General features: G+C 42.4%; 1 protein-coding gene across 1 annotated transcript in view; it reads left to right on the top strand.

Annotated features, from left to right (window-relative positions):
- Positions 1–6,760: 6,760 nt before the first annotated feature.
- The window catches only part of PLEKHH1 (pleckstrin homology, MyTH4 and FERM domain containing H1), a 70,660-nt gene continuing 60,822 nt past the window's right edge, over positions 6,761–16,598 (top strand). The window contains exon 1 of the mRNA XM_077818715.1: positions 6,761–6,901. Coding sequence (XP_077674841.1) covers positions 6,776–6,901 — 126 coding nt within the window. The 5' untranslated portion in view covers positions 6,761–6,775. The remainder of the gene's footprint in view (positions 6,902–16,598) is intronic.

Genomic DNA, 16,598 nt, shown 5'->3' with positions numbered 1-16,598 from the left:
TACTTCAGCTGAACTTAAGTTCTGATCCCAAGTCTTCTAAGGTTTATAGATGAAGGCAGAAGACTCAGAGGTGATTACATCTAGAGGAACAAGTTCTCTCTTTCTATCTTGTGATGGTAGACTTAAAGATCATGATGTTCAGGGATTTTGCCTCACTTTTTTTGAATTCTTGTTCTCTCACTTAGGCCCCAGTTCAGCAAAGCAATTAAGTGTGTGCTTAAGTGTAAGCATGTGAGGTCCCATTGAAGTAAACTGGATTATTTACTTACTTACTCAAGGACATACTTAACTGTGCTTTGCTGGTTTGGGGGCTCAGTAACTAAAAGCCGTGTCTTTGAATATTTTTGCCTTCCACTAGTTTGTTATTGTAGGATTACACAAGTAGGTGAGGCAGCACGCACCAGTTCATTATTGTAAGGTTGCTTGTGGATTCTAGGTGGTTGAATTCAATGATTCTACTTCATTTTGTATGTAAGACTCCTCATGCATATATTTGGAAAACAAACCTTAAAAAAAAAAAATCAGAACTTTGCAAGCAGTTACTGAAGAGACAAATAAAGCAGGTCAAATGCAGGGTTTTTGACCCATGGCTGTGACCTTTACACAGTTCTGTTTTATCTCTTTAGATGTGAACAAGGACATAGGATTGTGGATTTTTGTCTTTCAGTTCTAGTTTGTTCCCACTGAGGGATGGAAGAATCTGTATCTGTTGCAATAGCTGGATTGTCTGGGTAATGGGTCCACTGTTGCAGTACTAAGATAAAACACCACATCCTCCCTGAAAATTGTTCTTGGAATCTGATACCTGAGGAAACTGGGAGCCAAACTTTTAAGTGTCTAAACTACAGTGAAATACTGGGCTTGTAATTTCCACCTTCCCCCTGCTCACCCACCCTTACTAGCATCATTTTATGGTGTTTCATGGTAATGCACCAAAATGTCTTTGTAACCAGTGCTTAATTTGTAATGAAAGAGTTGCCAGGGTTCAAGCTGGGCAGCCTGAGAGTGGTGGCTGCTGATTGGGTGCCCGGCTCTGAAGGCAGCACCACCGCCAGCAGGAGCACAGAAGTAAGGGTGGCATGGTATGGTATTTCCACCCTTATTCTGCACTATGGCTGATGCCTGCGCTGCCTTTAGAGCAGGGTGGCTGGAGAGGCAGTTGCTGGCTGGGAGCCGAGAGGTGCCGGGACTATGAACTGCCAAACCTAGAGGTGCCAGAGCTCAGACCTGGCAAACCCCAGCACAAATTAAGCACTGATTGTAACACTTTGGTGTGCGTTAGTGTGTATGTGTGAGTGAGAGAACTTCATCTGGATTGGAAGATGCTAGATTGACAGCCTTGGATATTGAAGTCATCTATTTATGGATTGCACAATAAAGGAACAGTATAGGCATACCATACTCCACCCCCAGTCTGGGAAAGAGCACTTGCAGGGTGTGAAAGGAATTCAGTAGGTGACCCCATTAATTTTAGCCTCTCTGCTGAGACTGTCAACAAGACCACCATCTAACAACAATGGTGTTGGTAGTGTATATGATATGGACAGCTGACCTCTGGGAACTGAAGTGAACTGTAGCAACCAGCTCATGCCAGAAGGTGATAGACTTGAGTACCTCATTGTAGCCTGCATAGGTACAGATATGATTATTGCTCATGAAATTATCCAAAAATTTAAAACTCAAGTTATTTATACCTTCCATATTTTCATCCAGAGTGTTTTAACAAAGGTGGATACATTTTTATTACTCCTCCATTTATAGGTTGGGAAGGATGGGGGTGGAAATGAAGCGCAGGGAGATAATGTTTAGTATCCTAGTATGAGTCAACAGCAGAGCTGGCAGGAGAGCCCAGGTCTCTTGATGCATAGCTCTCTGCATTGAATGAGTGGACTATTTTCTCTGTAACACCTTAAACCTCCACTGCAGGTTTCTTAAGGTCTTTGGTTAAAAATGTCCCAACTATTTAGCACTCTGCACCCTAAATAGCAAGTAAGCTCCCAAAGTCCCTGCTACCACTGCCTAGATCCAGCTGTGTTCCCTCTGTGTGCAATAACTTTTAATAAGTTTGCTGAGGCTGCCTCTCTTTCTGTTCTCAAACAGCCTACTTCCCATTGTAAAGAAATCACCCTTGTTTTACAGCTGCTGTATTAGGACACAATAGGTCCCCTAAATCCATGAAAAATTGTCAGGGTCCTCCAGACACAATTTTTCTCAGCCCCCTATGTTGCCAGCCTAGTTTGGCTAGATTTTACTTCTTTTAAGTAAAGAAGGTCACATGGTATTATTTCTGTTTCCTGATTGGGAACCATTCCAGGAGTTATACTCCTCCAATGTAAGTTTTTACTTGCAACTGAAAGTTCAAAATTCAGAATAGTTGTAGAAAGTATATAGTGCTGTAAATTCACTGTTTTGGCAACCATTCATGCTAGTAAACTTATGCATTAGAATATTTGTGGGATACGAACATGAAAGAGGTGCAGTCAAAGGACAAAACAAATCCCAAGTTTTAGTCAAGCAAATATTTGGGGAACGTATTTAAGGTATTTGCCCAGCTCTACCAAAAGGTCGTCTTCATCTTTGATTACTCAGACTGTGTTAGGCATGTGATCCTGGGGAGATGGAATGGGGACATTATAGTTTGCAAACGGAAGCATAAACTTAGTTGAATATGCTCCAGTCTGGGTAACAGTGCCAGTTTCTCCAAAAGCCTAATGAATGAGGCTTTATCTCCCCTATTCTCTGCAACACTTGAATAGCTTGCAGCCAAAGGTTTGCCCTACCGTGACTGCTGTCATGCAGGAGGACACTAAGCCCCTGGCCTCCTAATGAAGTGGAATCTCTGGCTATGTGAACTTTAAATATTTAGTCAAGAGACAAATATGTCTGTGTCCGTCCCTATCCCCCATCCTCCCAGTCTTCCCCACATAGCAGCAGGTTTTCATGTTTAGATTCCCACTGCCTGCCAATGTGTAAGTCCTGCTGGGAAAGGTTACAGTGCAGCAGCAGTCAAAAAAGCTAACAGACTATTGGGAATCATCAGGAAAGGGATAGATAATAAGACGGGAAAATATCATACTGCCTCTATATAAATCCATGGTACCCCCACATCTTGAATACTGCATGCAGATCTGCTTGCCCCATCTCAAAAAAGATATATTGGAAAAGGTACAGAGAAGGGCAACAAAAATGATTAGGGGCAGGGAACAGCTTCCATATTAGGAGAGATTAATAAAACTGGGGCTTTTCAGCTTGGAAAAAAGACAGCTAAGGGGGGATATGATAGAGGTCTATAAAATCGTGAGTGGTGTAGAGAAAGTAAATAAGGACGTGCTAGTTACTCATAACACAAGAACTAGGGATCACCAAATGAAATTCAAAGGTATCAGGTTTAAAACAAACAAAAGGAAGTATTTCTTCACACAATGCACAGTCAACCTGTGGAACTTTTAGCCTTCACAACACCCTCTGGCAAAGACTATAACAGGGTTCAAAAAAGAACTAGATAAATTCATGGAGGATAAGTCCATCAATGGCCATTAGCCAGGATGGGCAGGGATGCAAAGCCATGCTCTGATGTGTCCCTAATTTCTGTTTGCTAGAAGCTGGGACTGGGCGACAGGGGATGGATCACTTGATGATTACCTGTTCTGTTCATTCCCTCTGAAGCACCTGGCATTGGCCACTGTCAGAAGACCAGAAACTGGGCTAGATGGACCCTTGGTCTGATCCAGTATGGCTGTTCTTATGTTCATACAATCTCCTTAAAGTTATTTACTAATACATCACATTGCATATTCAACCATAACTCTGTCCCCACATCCCTGCTCAGCCACAGAATATAGACTAGGAACTCTCTTACCCACCCATTCTGCACTCTAGACTGCTAATATGGTTACAGATTTTCAGACCACCACCAACTCACCACATTTAGTTCATAGATCCAACTGTAGAACATCCTCCCACTCAGTTCATCTACCCACTATTAACTAGAAGCACCAGCATCCTATTTTCTGTATAAAGACCAGAAACTGGACCTTCCCTAATCCCAAAGTACTGACAACATATTGCGTTTTATTCTCATTTACAGTCCAGAAGTACCTGTCCCCAACTCACTATTCCACTGAGTCAGGATAGATTGAGTTTTCTATCTGTCCTCCTCCTGTTGACTGGAAATCTCAGCATGCCTTTCCAATTCACCCTATTTCTGTGAGTGAGAAGTCCTATCTTCCAGTTCATCCAACCCATTTAAGATACAAAGGGACCGGACCAAGTGTGTAATGTACATGCTTGGTGGCACTGGTGCTAGAGTGGACCAAGCTGCCCAAGAGTGGCTCTAGGAGGGATTGTGCTTAGGGAAGCACAATCCATCCTGGCTCTCTTCAGTGACAAGAGGAACTACTCTCTCCTAGACTCCCACTCAGAATCTGGGATATTGGTTCATCAGGGGCCATTTGTTAAAAATTCAGATCAGTGTTCAAATTTTGAACATCCCCAAGTGGATGTGTTCAGAGAACTATCCACAATGACTTCAAGCTCTCTTTTTAGAGTGGTAATAGCTAATTTTAGACCCCATTTTATATGTATAGCTTGGATTATGTTGTCCAATGTGCATTGATTTGCATTTATCAACATTGAATTTCATCTGCCATTTTATTGCCCAGTCATCCAGTTTTGTGAGATCCCTTTGTAACTCTTTGCAGTCTGCTTTGGACTTAATTATCTTGAGTATTTGTGTATCATCTGCGAATTTTGCAACCTCACTGTTTACCCATTTTTTCCAGATCATTTATGAATACGTTGAATAGTACTGGTCTCAGTACAGATCCCTGGGAGACACCACTATTTACCTCTCTCCATTCTGAAAACTGACCATTTATTCCTACCCTTTATTTCCTGTCTTTTAGCCAGTTACTGATCCATGAGAGGACTTTCACTCTTATCCCATGACTACTTACTTCGCTTAAGAGTCTTTTCTAAAGGACCTTGTCAAAGGCTTTCTGGAAGTTGAAGTATACTATATCCATTGGAAGTTGAAGTATACTATATCCATATACCCTTGTCCACATGCTTCTTGACCCCCCTCAAAGAATTCTAGTAGATTAGAGAGGCATGACTTCCCTTTACAAAAACCATGTTGACTCTTCCCCCAACAAATTGTGTTCATCTATGTGTCTGATAATTCTGTTCTTTAATATAGCTTCAAACAATTTGTCTGGTCCTGAAGTTAGGCTTACTGGCTTGTAATTGCCAGGATTGCCTCTGGAGCCTCTTTTAAAAACTGGCATCACATTAGCCAGCCTCCAGCCATCTGGTACAGAAGCTGATTTAAATGATAGGTTACCTACCACAGTTAGTGGTTCTGCAATTTCTCATTTTAGTTCCTTCAGAACTCTTGAGTGAATACCATCTGATCCTGGTGACTTATTACTGTTTAATTTATCAATTTGTTCCAAACTTCCTCCAATGACACCTCAATCTGGGACAGTTCCTCAGATTTGTCACCTAAAAAGAATGGGTCAGGTTTGGGAATCTCCCTCACGTCCTCATCCATGAAGACCCACGTAAAGAATTAATTTAGTCTCTCTGTAATGGCCTTATCATCCTTGAGTGGTCCTTTAGCATCTCTATTGTCTAGTGGCCCCACTGGTTGTTTAGCAGGCTTCCTGCTTCTGGTATACTTAAACATTTTTTTTCCTGTTACTTTTTGAGTCTTTGGCTAGCTGTTCTTCAAATTCTTTTTTGGCCTTCCTAATAGTTAAAAGTTAGGATAGTTAAAATCCCCCATTATTATTGTGTTTTTAAAATTTGTATAGCCTCTCAAATTTCCCTGAGCATTTCATTGCCACTATCCCCATCCTGGTCAGGTGGTCGGTAGTATGTCCCTACTGCTATATTCTTATTATTCAAGCATGAAATTACTATCCGTAGAGATTCCATGGTACAGTGTGATTTGTTTAAGATTTTTACTTCATTTGACTCTTCTTTCTTTCACATATAATGCCACTCCCCCACCAATATGCCTAGTCTGTCCTTCCGATATATTGTACCTTGGTATTACTATGTCCGATCGATTATCCTCATTCCATCAAGTGTCTGTGATGCTTATTATATTAATATATTCTCACTTAATATGAGGCACTCAAGTTCACCCATCTTAGATTTTAGACTTCTAGCATTTGTGTATAAGCACTTTAAAAAAAATTATCACTTTTTTGCTGTCTGCCATTTTGTGATGTAATTGAATGGGACTCTTTCATTTGACTGTTTCTCATCAGATCCTACACGTATTTTATCATCTTCGATCCTCTCCTCCTTACTATATTACTTACTTACTACTATAATTAATAGATTGTCCCCAAAGGAATGTCTCAGTCCCAACCATGTGCTCCTCTCAGCTGTCGGCTTTCCCCCAGCTCTTAGTTTAAAAACCTTAACATTAACAAAGCTTTGTCTCATGATAGTCCATGTTGACTACCAGTCCTAGTGGCTGTGCTGGAGGTCTTGTGTTAAAGGTAGGATGGCTTCAAGAGGACACCCCACAATAGCATGGTGGAAACCTACACTATTCAACTCTCTACATAGTAGGCTAAAGCCAAAAGCTTTGGGAGAAGGCATCTCCCCTACATGCCCTCGTACAGGAACTAATGGAGAAAAACCCTGCCAGGATAATCATTTCAAAGTTTGTATTTTTCTTTTCTCAGTTTTTGTTTTTTTGTTTTTTTGTTTTTTAAAGAGTACTTTGGAGGATCTGCCTAAGGAGACGAAGAGCTTTGCCATGGCAGAGCTTGCAATGGAGAACAGCAGCTGCATGGACTGGCAGAAACGGTGCCTCGCATTGGAATCCCAGCTCTTCAAATTCCGTCTGCAGGCTAGCAAGATCCGAGAGTTACTAGCTGAAAAGGTGAGGCCAAAGCTATGTACTAGAACATGTCTACCTACCTATTACTGGGCTATGCAGTGAAATCAATGAGCAAGAACAATCAGTCAGTTGTACTACATCTGGACCTAATTCCCACTTACACTATAGTCACTTTATATTGTTAAAGAGCCTGATGGTGATGTGCCTCCCAGCGTGGTATAAAGTGGCATTAGTGTAAATGAAAATTGGGTCCTGTGCATCTGACATATTGTACCATCAGACTCATTTAATGCAAAGGCTCCTTAGTGGCTCACTGGAATTTAATATTTTAAATTTTCACCTCTGGAGACCTTTGTTGAGATTTTGTCTCAAGTCACAAATGAAAGGAGTTTTGCAGGCTCATTCCAGCTTCTTGTTTATCCACACCACCACACAGTCTGGCACAATTGGCAGTCTCTATCCAGGGAATGACTCTGACTACTGTAGGGCATAGACACAATAGCAGAGTTGATTTGGATCTTGGGCCAACAATAGTGGAGGATGCTGCAGGTCCAGATTGGGTTGGTATTAGAAGAGCTTAGAGGGGTACAGAACTATGCTGTATTGTGACAGTTGTGTCAGGTCCCAGGCCAAAACTGTCAAGGGGAACAGCCGCTCAGGACTGAGACGCATTATCAGTGTTGTGCAGGGGAAGCTTGTACAGCACCTTTCTGTCTTAAAAAAACTACTTTTTGTCTGTCCCTCACTTTCTTGTCCACTAAGTTCACTCAAAGTTGGGGAGGAAGAGAGAAGGAGGTTTTTACTTTTGATATTCTGTGTTACACACACACACACACACCTGGATTTCTTTTTCTCTGAGATTATATTTTTTAATTTATCAGTGTTTTGAAGAGGGGAAAACACCATCTGTCTGGAAAGTGAGATTGAAATGCTCTGGTAACAGCAGGTTTATTTATGTTCTGCAGAGGGCTGCAAGTCAAAGCTCATTCCTTGAGCTCTTCATGTGAAATTATTTCCTGCTAGTGTAGCTCTAGTAACTGCCTTTCTACAGGTTCCCACAAAGCATAAGGCACAGGATTAACCTTTAGAAATTAAGAATAGTACTTTCAGCCACATGCATTTTTGCTGGGACCCCTTTTATTAACCTCATGCCTGTATTAATACAGCTTATAGTTTGCTTTTGATTCCCTCACTGGATCCAACGTGGTTTATGATAATCCAATTTAAGAGGGTTCAGCCAATCAGTTATTTGTATGGTGGTAGCAATTTCCTTCAGTCACAGTTAAGTAGGCAAGCTGCAGACATCCTAACACTTTTTTAATCTGTCCCTGATGATAATTGTGACCTACATCAGTTTTGCTCCATTTTACATTAGGAACCCTTGTTTGTACATTCCTTCAGAAAGCACAGTTATCTCAACCCCTGTAGTGATTTTCAATCTTACTTTCACTTTAATTACATTTGCACTAACATGATATAGAGCGTTCCAGTCCTGTTCATTTCACACTTCATACAGGTCTGAGAAACTCTCAGCTCACTTCATTTTGGGAAGGCAGCATCTGGGCTGAGCTCCTCCAAGGCCTGTCCATACTGGGGACACTTTCTAACCAGTTTTAAAGCCAGGCGGCTAAGCAAACTTTATGCACTGTACAGAGCCAGAGCGTAGGCCTGGTATTAAGGCAGCCAGACCAGCTTTTATGACACCAAGGAAATCTAAGCCTCATTTCTTAGGCTGTGTATAGCCACTTCCTAGTTTTATTTCTTTCCATGGAAATTCTTAGACTAAATCCACATCAAACTAATGAAACTGTTTATTAAATCTCCTTCTGGAGCATGAACACACCATACGCCTGTTTGACTCTCCCCTCCATAGAACCTTTGATGAAAATCCTGGCCAAGGACAGTGGGATAGTCACCTGCTTCAGGGAGCCCCCTGCTATGGAAAGGGAAGCAACTCTGGGGCTAATCCAGCCCTTCAGTCAAAGCAATAGGCCCTTTGTTCCCTAATCTCAACAGTTTGGTTCAGTGATCAAGTTACTCTGTAACCAGCTGTATGGCTTTGTGATGTGGTTTAATGAAAGGTCAAAGAGCGGGGCCCCATATACTTAACGTATATCAGGAGGGGAGAGGAGAGGAGGACAAGTTAAGGGTCAGGTTTCAGGACATATGTGAACTTGCTTGTCCAAGTGAAGTTTTACAGTACACAGTGCCCCTGCTGAATACAGGTTCTCCACCATCTGATCGTGGTTAGGTGGCCTGGGTCAGGGGTTCAATCTCTCTGAACTGGAAGACTGTCTGCAGACTCACTCACTCCTCATTCACAGTCTCTTACCAGCCTTGTAGCAACTATGGCAATTGCTTACATGGAAAGGGTATATTAGGAGAGCATCTGTTTGTTTAGCTGAAGGTAATAAGTGTTCTTTTTGAGGAGAGAGAATCCTACTGTCTGTTTTTGCTCTTCATTTCAGCTCTTCCTCCCTCTCTCTGTTCTGGTTCTTCCTCTTCCCCAACCCCTACCCCACCTCTTCTGAGAATGTCTGTCTCTCCTTCTCCTGTACCACACAGATTTCTCTTTCAGCTGGTACCTCTCCTTCCCCTGGTCGTACTGCCTGGGCTGCCTCATTCCCTTCTTTCCTGGACATTCCTCACTTGCTGGTGGCTGGCTCCTCTTCCTTCTTTTCAGCTGCTAGTACAGTCCTCCAGGCTCTTCTTTACAATGAAGACCCTGAACTACGTATAAGCTGTTGAAAACAAGGAAGACCAGCATGATATGACTGACCAGCATTCTGCAGATGACCAGGAAGTGCCTTATAGATTCCCAGTAGTCCCACAAGCCTCCATTTGGGAACCACTGGCCTATGTGAAATGAGTGTGCTGGGGATGTAGAGGGCAAATGCTTACTCCCATTCAGTGGATAAGTGTCCCCTTCACATCATCCCAAACTGACACCCCTTGGCAATTTCCATTCATCTGTTTAATAGATGAACGGAGAAAAATATTTGGGTTGTGTGCATTTGTTTGTGATCCGATTCTTAGTGCTGTCAGGACAAGGACACTCATCTCTAGGGCTCTATGATGAGGGACTAGAACAGTGTTTTCTCAGCTCCCATACATCTTTCCCTCCCACACACCCCTGCTCCAAATCTCTTCCCCCTCCCCTCACTGCAGAGTAGAACCCCTCTGTGTGCCAAAATTGCTACCTTATCACCCTGAGTGGACAGTCTCTTGCAACTCAGCTCAGACCTACTTCCTGGAAGTCCCTACTTTTGCCAAGTTGTTCATGAGAAGTATCAATGTAATGGTTACGGAGATATCAGAACAGTGACACTTTAATATATACATTTTTAGTAAATTTGTTCAGCCATATAAAACCACTCCTGCTCCTATTGAAGATAATGGCAAAATTAACTGGCACCAGTTATGGAACTTTATCTGAAATTTTTAAAAAGAAAAAAAAATTGCCCAAAAAGAAATAGCTATTGCATAATTTAAGACAATACAAATATTTCCATTTTTTTTTATTCCAAGGGAAACAAGTTGTTAAGCAACCATCCCTTTAGAGCATTTGCAACCTAAACATTATAGCACTGAGAGAACTGGAAAGTGAACCAGAGTGAAACTGACCAGTCTAGCATTGCTATCCAAGTGAAGTGAAGTGAAAATACTCCACAGGTAGTGTTGCCAATTTTAGCACAAGTCTTGTAATATTTGATATTTCTTACTTAGATTGTAAACTCTTTAGGCCAGGGACAGCCTAGCACCATGCATTCCTGGTCCATGGCTGCAGTTCCCAAGTGCTAGGGTAATACAAATGATAATGAAGCCTTGCCTGTTAGAATCAAGAGAATCTCAGCTTTCAAAAATGTTTAGCCCTCATAGCTGTAGATAAAAGTTTGAAAAAGCGAACCACATGTACTGTAAAGACTCGGAAACCAGAAGGCAAATAAAGAGTTTGGGTTTTTAAGCCAATCTAATGATATTTTGGGGGATCTGATCTGACTAATGATTTTTGAACCCTTGTGGCTGGTAATACTCTACATTTTATGATGCAAATACATTAAATGTTAAAAAGGGTTTCAGACTGAGTAATCTACAGTGCTGCTTGTAACATAAGGAATGTTTATAAAGCTAATACAATTTAACCCAGTATCCTTTCCATGCAGTTTTGGACAGAGGAAGTGGAGTTGCACTTGTGAGGTTACGTATTGACAGCCTGATCCCATGGAAACTTAACTATATGAGTAAAGTTACTAAGATTTAGGTGTTTGTAGAATCAGGTCCTTAATAACTATGTCAAAGATACTAAAATACCATGTCTTTATGAGAAAGTTCTGCATTCCCCTCAGCCCGCCATAGGTGCTAGAGACTGGGTTCTAGGAGTATGTGTACATCATCAGGGATTGTGTGTCTTTGGTACAGGCATTTATTTCCACTCTCTGGGTTTCTCACACACACAGAGGGGGATAATCATCTGTTGGTGAGTGACATGGCAGACTGTTGCCATGGCAGCATGATGACCTGGTTACAAGTGAGCTGTGGGCCTCTCAGAAAAAAGAACACACAAAAAAGCTGAGCAACAAATTAACTTTAAGCCTTGGTTCTATTTTGAATGCCTGACTGAACATATGAGCAGAGGTCTGTTCATGTACGTGGCAGGCAGGTTCCTACGCAGCCTTTAGAGGGACCAGTTGCATGGCTTCTCACTTGTTTGTATGGAAGAGGGATGCATCTTATAGCAATCCTTTGAAAAGCCTCTTATACGCTCGGGTTTAATATGGCCATGGGGCTTTGACGCAGCTTCATTTTGAGACATTTGAATGACAAATCTTTGCCTTTCTGTAGCATATGCAGGAGATAGCATGGGATAATGGTGGAAGTACAGGAATGGAGTTGGGAGAGAGGCCTTTTAATCCTGGTTCTTCAACTGATTTGCTGTGTGTCTGGGGACAAGTCACTTCATCAATGTGACTCAGTTTCCCTATCTGTATAATTATGAAGTATTTTCAGATTTTAAAATGGAAGAAGCTATATAAATACTAAGTATTATTAATTCCCCTAGGAATATCAAAGAGCCTTACAAACAGGAGTATATTAAGTCTCATCGCAGGCCCTGTGAATTAGGTGATACACAACCGGTTAGTACAGGAAGTGAAGACTATCAGTTCACTTTAAATTGCATGGGGAGTTAGGGTGTCAGAATTTAACTCATCTGTAATTTAGCCTGGTCACCTCAATCTTACAGAAAGTGTATGGAATCTTTAGTGACCACAAGTAGTCATGACCTCAGTTTTATATCCTTCAAAAGTCACCAGTTAGAGTAGTACTAAGCCAGCTAGCATGATGCTACTTCAGAGGGAAGAAAAGCCAATACTTCCTGAAAAATCATGAGTTTTCTTGGAAATCTATCATCCAGGTCCTGACCTGCTCCAGTCCTGCTTATCTTGTGGGAGATAATGGTATCACAGCAGGAAGAGTTAATTCTGCAGGAATTAATAGATGGTTACATACCTAGGATATTCAACAGCATCTGGTAAAGACCCAAATCCAGGATGATAAGTTCCAAAGGTACACTCAGCAAGAGAGCATGGGTGCATTTTGAGCTGTCAACTCCATGCTCATTTGAATCATAAGGTGGGGGATGTTTCTATAAAATTAAGCAATACAGGCAAGGGGAGAAAAGTCACAGAAATGCCCATCTTGTGGGTAACAGTGAGGGCATAAAGCCATTTCCTCCGCTGACTCTAACACAATGGTCATCCAGCATTGATTTTTGTTCCACGTTTAAAGTGTCCCTAGTTTGCATGTAGCCCATACTGGTAGCTGTCAGAAGCTATTACCATTTGGCGGTGGCTATTCAGTGGCTTACTGTATGACGAATGTATTGGTGAATCTCCAGTCTTAGTGGACTTATGTTCACCTGACAAGACCCACCACTACCATTAACACTAAATAGCCTCCAAGTTGACTTCTCTGCCAAGATTACCAAGGACTGATTGGCCAGGAATCAGAACAGGTGCAGCATGGACAGTAGCCAGGCAAGCTTCCATAACATTTCCCTGCTGAACTATTCCATCCTCACCTAGACGGATTACCTTTACAAGCTGGAGAGGAGTCAGGCTCCATGGCCCATTAAAGCCTTGGCCTCTTGGCTGAGAACACTGAAAATGAGGAGAATTTAGTGCTCATTGTGATATTTTATGCTAGCCCTACCAAACATTAAGTTTAGTGTATGTAATTTTGTTTGCTGTTTGATCATTAAAATGTGTACGCGCACACACACCCCCCCCTCTGCTACCTTCCATCTGAGGATATGAATATGCTCTACAATAATTAAACTAGTGCTTACAATCCCTCTGTCTGGTGGGGAGTAACATCATTCTCATTTTACATATGGGGACACTTGAGCCCAGAAGTGTTTATGACCGCATTTTCAAGAAGATGGCACTAATTTTAGGTGATCAGCTTGAGATGCTTAAAGCCCAATTTTTCCAAGGGACGGATCTGCTGCTCCCACTAACTTTAATTGCTCTTTACATTTTGTCCTCTGTCACACATCATTTCAGAGATAAATAGAGCCCAGCTGTGACAGGTTCGGTCACAGAGACCCCCTTGCGACTGTCACCTGATGTGCTGAGACTACCTCTGAGCCTGTTTTCCCTGCCAACTTGGGACTCTAGAACCCTGCCTTGTTGAGCCAGACATGCTAGCCTGCTGTAACACAGACTCAGGTCTGGTCCATGCCCCCAAAGCTGCAGACTTAACTGAAAACAGCTTAGCAGGTCACCTGCCTCCAGTACCCGAACACTCAGCTCCCAATGGGATCCAAACCCCAAATAAATCCATTTTACTCTGTATAAAGCTTATGGGGGTAAACTCATAAAGTGTCTGCCCTCTATAACACTGATAGAGAAAGATATACAGCTGTTTGCTCCTCCAGATATTAATCACTTACTCTGGGTTCAAAACAAAAGTGATTTTATTAAGCATAAAAAGTAGGATTTAAGTGGTTTCAAGTAATAACAGACAGAACAAAGTAAGTCACCAAGCAAAAACATGCAAGTCTAAGCCTAATACATTAAGAAACTGTAAGAAACTGATTACAGATAATATCTCACCCTCAGAGATGTTCCAATAAGCTTCTTTCACAGACTAGACTCCTTCCTGGTCTGGGCCCAATCCTTTCTGTGGTACAGTCCTTGTTACTTCCAGCAGACAGCTAAGGTGGAAAGCGGGGGTTTTCTCATGACTGCCCCACACTCCCCTGTCCTGCTCCATCCCTTTTTATAGTTTTGGCACAAGGTGGGAATCTTTTGTCTCTCTGGGTCCCCACCCCTCCTTCTAAATGAAAAAGTACCAGATTTAAGATGGATTCCAGTATCAGGTGACATGGTCACATGTCCTGCGAGACCTCATTCTTCATTACACACCCACGGGCTAGCCCACCCCACACCTTTACAGAAAGGCTTGCAGGTAAATAAACCATCTACAACCAGTTGTTCTAGTCAATGGGAGCCATCAAGATTCTAATCCACCATTAATGGCCCACACTTTTCATAATTACAATAGGACCTCAGAGTTATACTTCATATTTCTAACTTCAGATACAAGAACGATGCATACATACAAATAGGATGAACACTCAGTACGTTATAAGCTTTGTAATGATACCTTACAAGAGACCTTTTGCATAAAGCATATTCCAGTTACATCATATTCATAAGCATATTTCCATAAAGCATATGGAGTGCAATGTCACACCAGGTATCCCTGTTCTTAGTTCTTTGTGTAACGCACACACCTCTTGGGTGTGGTGTTCTGTCCCATCTCGTGGCACTGAGGCCACTTAGAGAGAGAGATAAAATAAGTCTGCTCTACAGTCTCAGGTAACAGCCAGTTGGCTTTTAGCTCTTGTGGTAGAGGCTAATGCACTAAGCTCCAGAGGCCCCAGGTTTGATCCCGCCCGCCAGCGACTGGGGTCTGTCAGTATTACATGAGCTCAACTACAACTGTCTATCTGCTACCACCTGCTTCTGCCTCATAGAATATTAGGGTTGGAAGAGACCTCAGGAGGTCATCTAGTCCCATCCCCTCCTCAAAGCAGGACCAACACCAACTAAATTATCCCAGCCAAGGCTTTGTCAAGCCGGGCCTTAAAAACCTCTAAGGACGGAGATTCCACCACCATCCTAGGTAACCCATTCCAGTGCTTCACCACCCTCCTAGTGAAATAGTGTTTCCTAATATCCAACCTAGACCTCCCCCACTGCAACTTGAGACCATTGCGTCTTGTTCTGTCATCTGCCACCACTGGGAACAGCCTAGCTCCATCCTGTTTGGAACCCCCCTTCAGGTCATTGAAGGCTGCTATCAAATCCCCCCTCGCTCTTCTCTTCTGCAGACTAAATAACCCCAGTTCCCTCAGCCTCTCATCATAAATCATGTGCCCCAGTCCCCTAATCATTTTTGTTGTCCTCCACTGGACTCTCCAATTTGTCCTCATGCCTTCTTCTATAAGGACATTAGGAAGTACTGGAAGCTTCATATGCGAACTTGTTCTTGTGAGGCTTCCAACATTTTTTGCAGACCCAGGATGGATTAAGACTAAATCATAGTACCCAGAACTACCAAAAGGCTACCCCAAAACCCTGTCGCCTCCCCAGAACAGTCTCTTGCTCCTACCACTCCTCTCCTAGAGAGCTTGTCTTCTACTCTGAGTTATTGATCTTTCTCTCAAGTGAGGCAGCTGACCAGCAGCAAACAGCTGTGCACAGAACTGCCATCTGCTGCTTCATACTCATCGCTTTGTCCAGGCTCCCTGTGATATTGGGCCCTGGATTCCAAGGGTCTGGGTTTAATCTCATCTTGTGCAGACTGAAGAGTTTGGGACAAGCATCTAAGTTTTGGGAATTTAGATAAACTGAATCTTTCACAGTTCACCCCTACTGCAAAGAATATATTTGGAAAAGGGGACAGGGAACATATGAGTCAAGTAGTAGTCCATATTGCAAAAGCATCCACCAATGCTGTTGCTGTAGTAAAGCAAGAGGGAATGAAAGGTCCATGTGTTTCCTAGGTGCTGTCTCTGGCCGCCAGGTTTTCCTGGCACAGAGTCAACTCTCCAGGGAAATGTTATGGGAATGGAGCAAGCTCTCAAACACAGCCCTGTGAACACAAAGGGTCTCCAGGACCCTATCCTACAGCTCTGTGTTTTTCTCCAGTAGGAGGATCAGTAAGTGTGCAAATATTACTTTGTTGAGAGAGAGAGAGAGAGGGAGGAGCTGGGAAGGACTAGCTAAAGCTTGAGAGGGATCAAAGCCAGACAGGCTCTGAAGGAAGGAGTTCTTGACAGTGCTGAATGTTTCCATAGAAGAGGCTAAAGCCCTGGGGATGACACTGTTGAAGAACAACAAAGAGTCCAGTGGCATCTTAAAGACTAACAGATTTATTTGAGCATAAGCTTTCGTGGGTAAAACCCCCACTTCTTCAGATGCATGGAGTGAAAATTACAGATACAGACGTAAATATACTGGCACATGAAGAGAAGGGAGTTACCTGAGGTTACCTGGTCTGTTAGTCTTTAAGGTGCCACTGGACTCCTTGTTGTTTTTGTGGATACAGACTAACACGGCTACCCCCTGATCCTTGACACTGTTGAAGAAGGGAAATAAGAGCTGAACTTTATTTGGGCTTGATTCAAGCCCAAAATGTAGGTTTTATTAGAAGTGATGGCAGTTACAGA

Source organism: Eretmochelys imbricata, chromosome 6 (genome assembly GCF_965152235.1).
Source record: "Eretmochelys imbricata isolate rEreImb1 chromosome 6, rEreImb1.hap1, whole genome shotgun sequence".
NCBI lineage: Eukaryota > Metazoa > Chordata > Testudines > Cheloniidae > Eretmochelys > Eretmochelys imbricata.
This window is presented reverse-complemented; position numbering and strand designations above follow the sequence as displayed.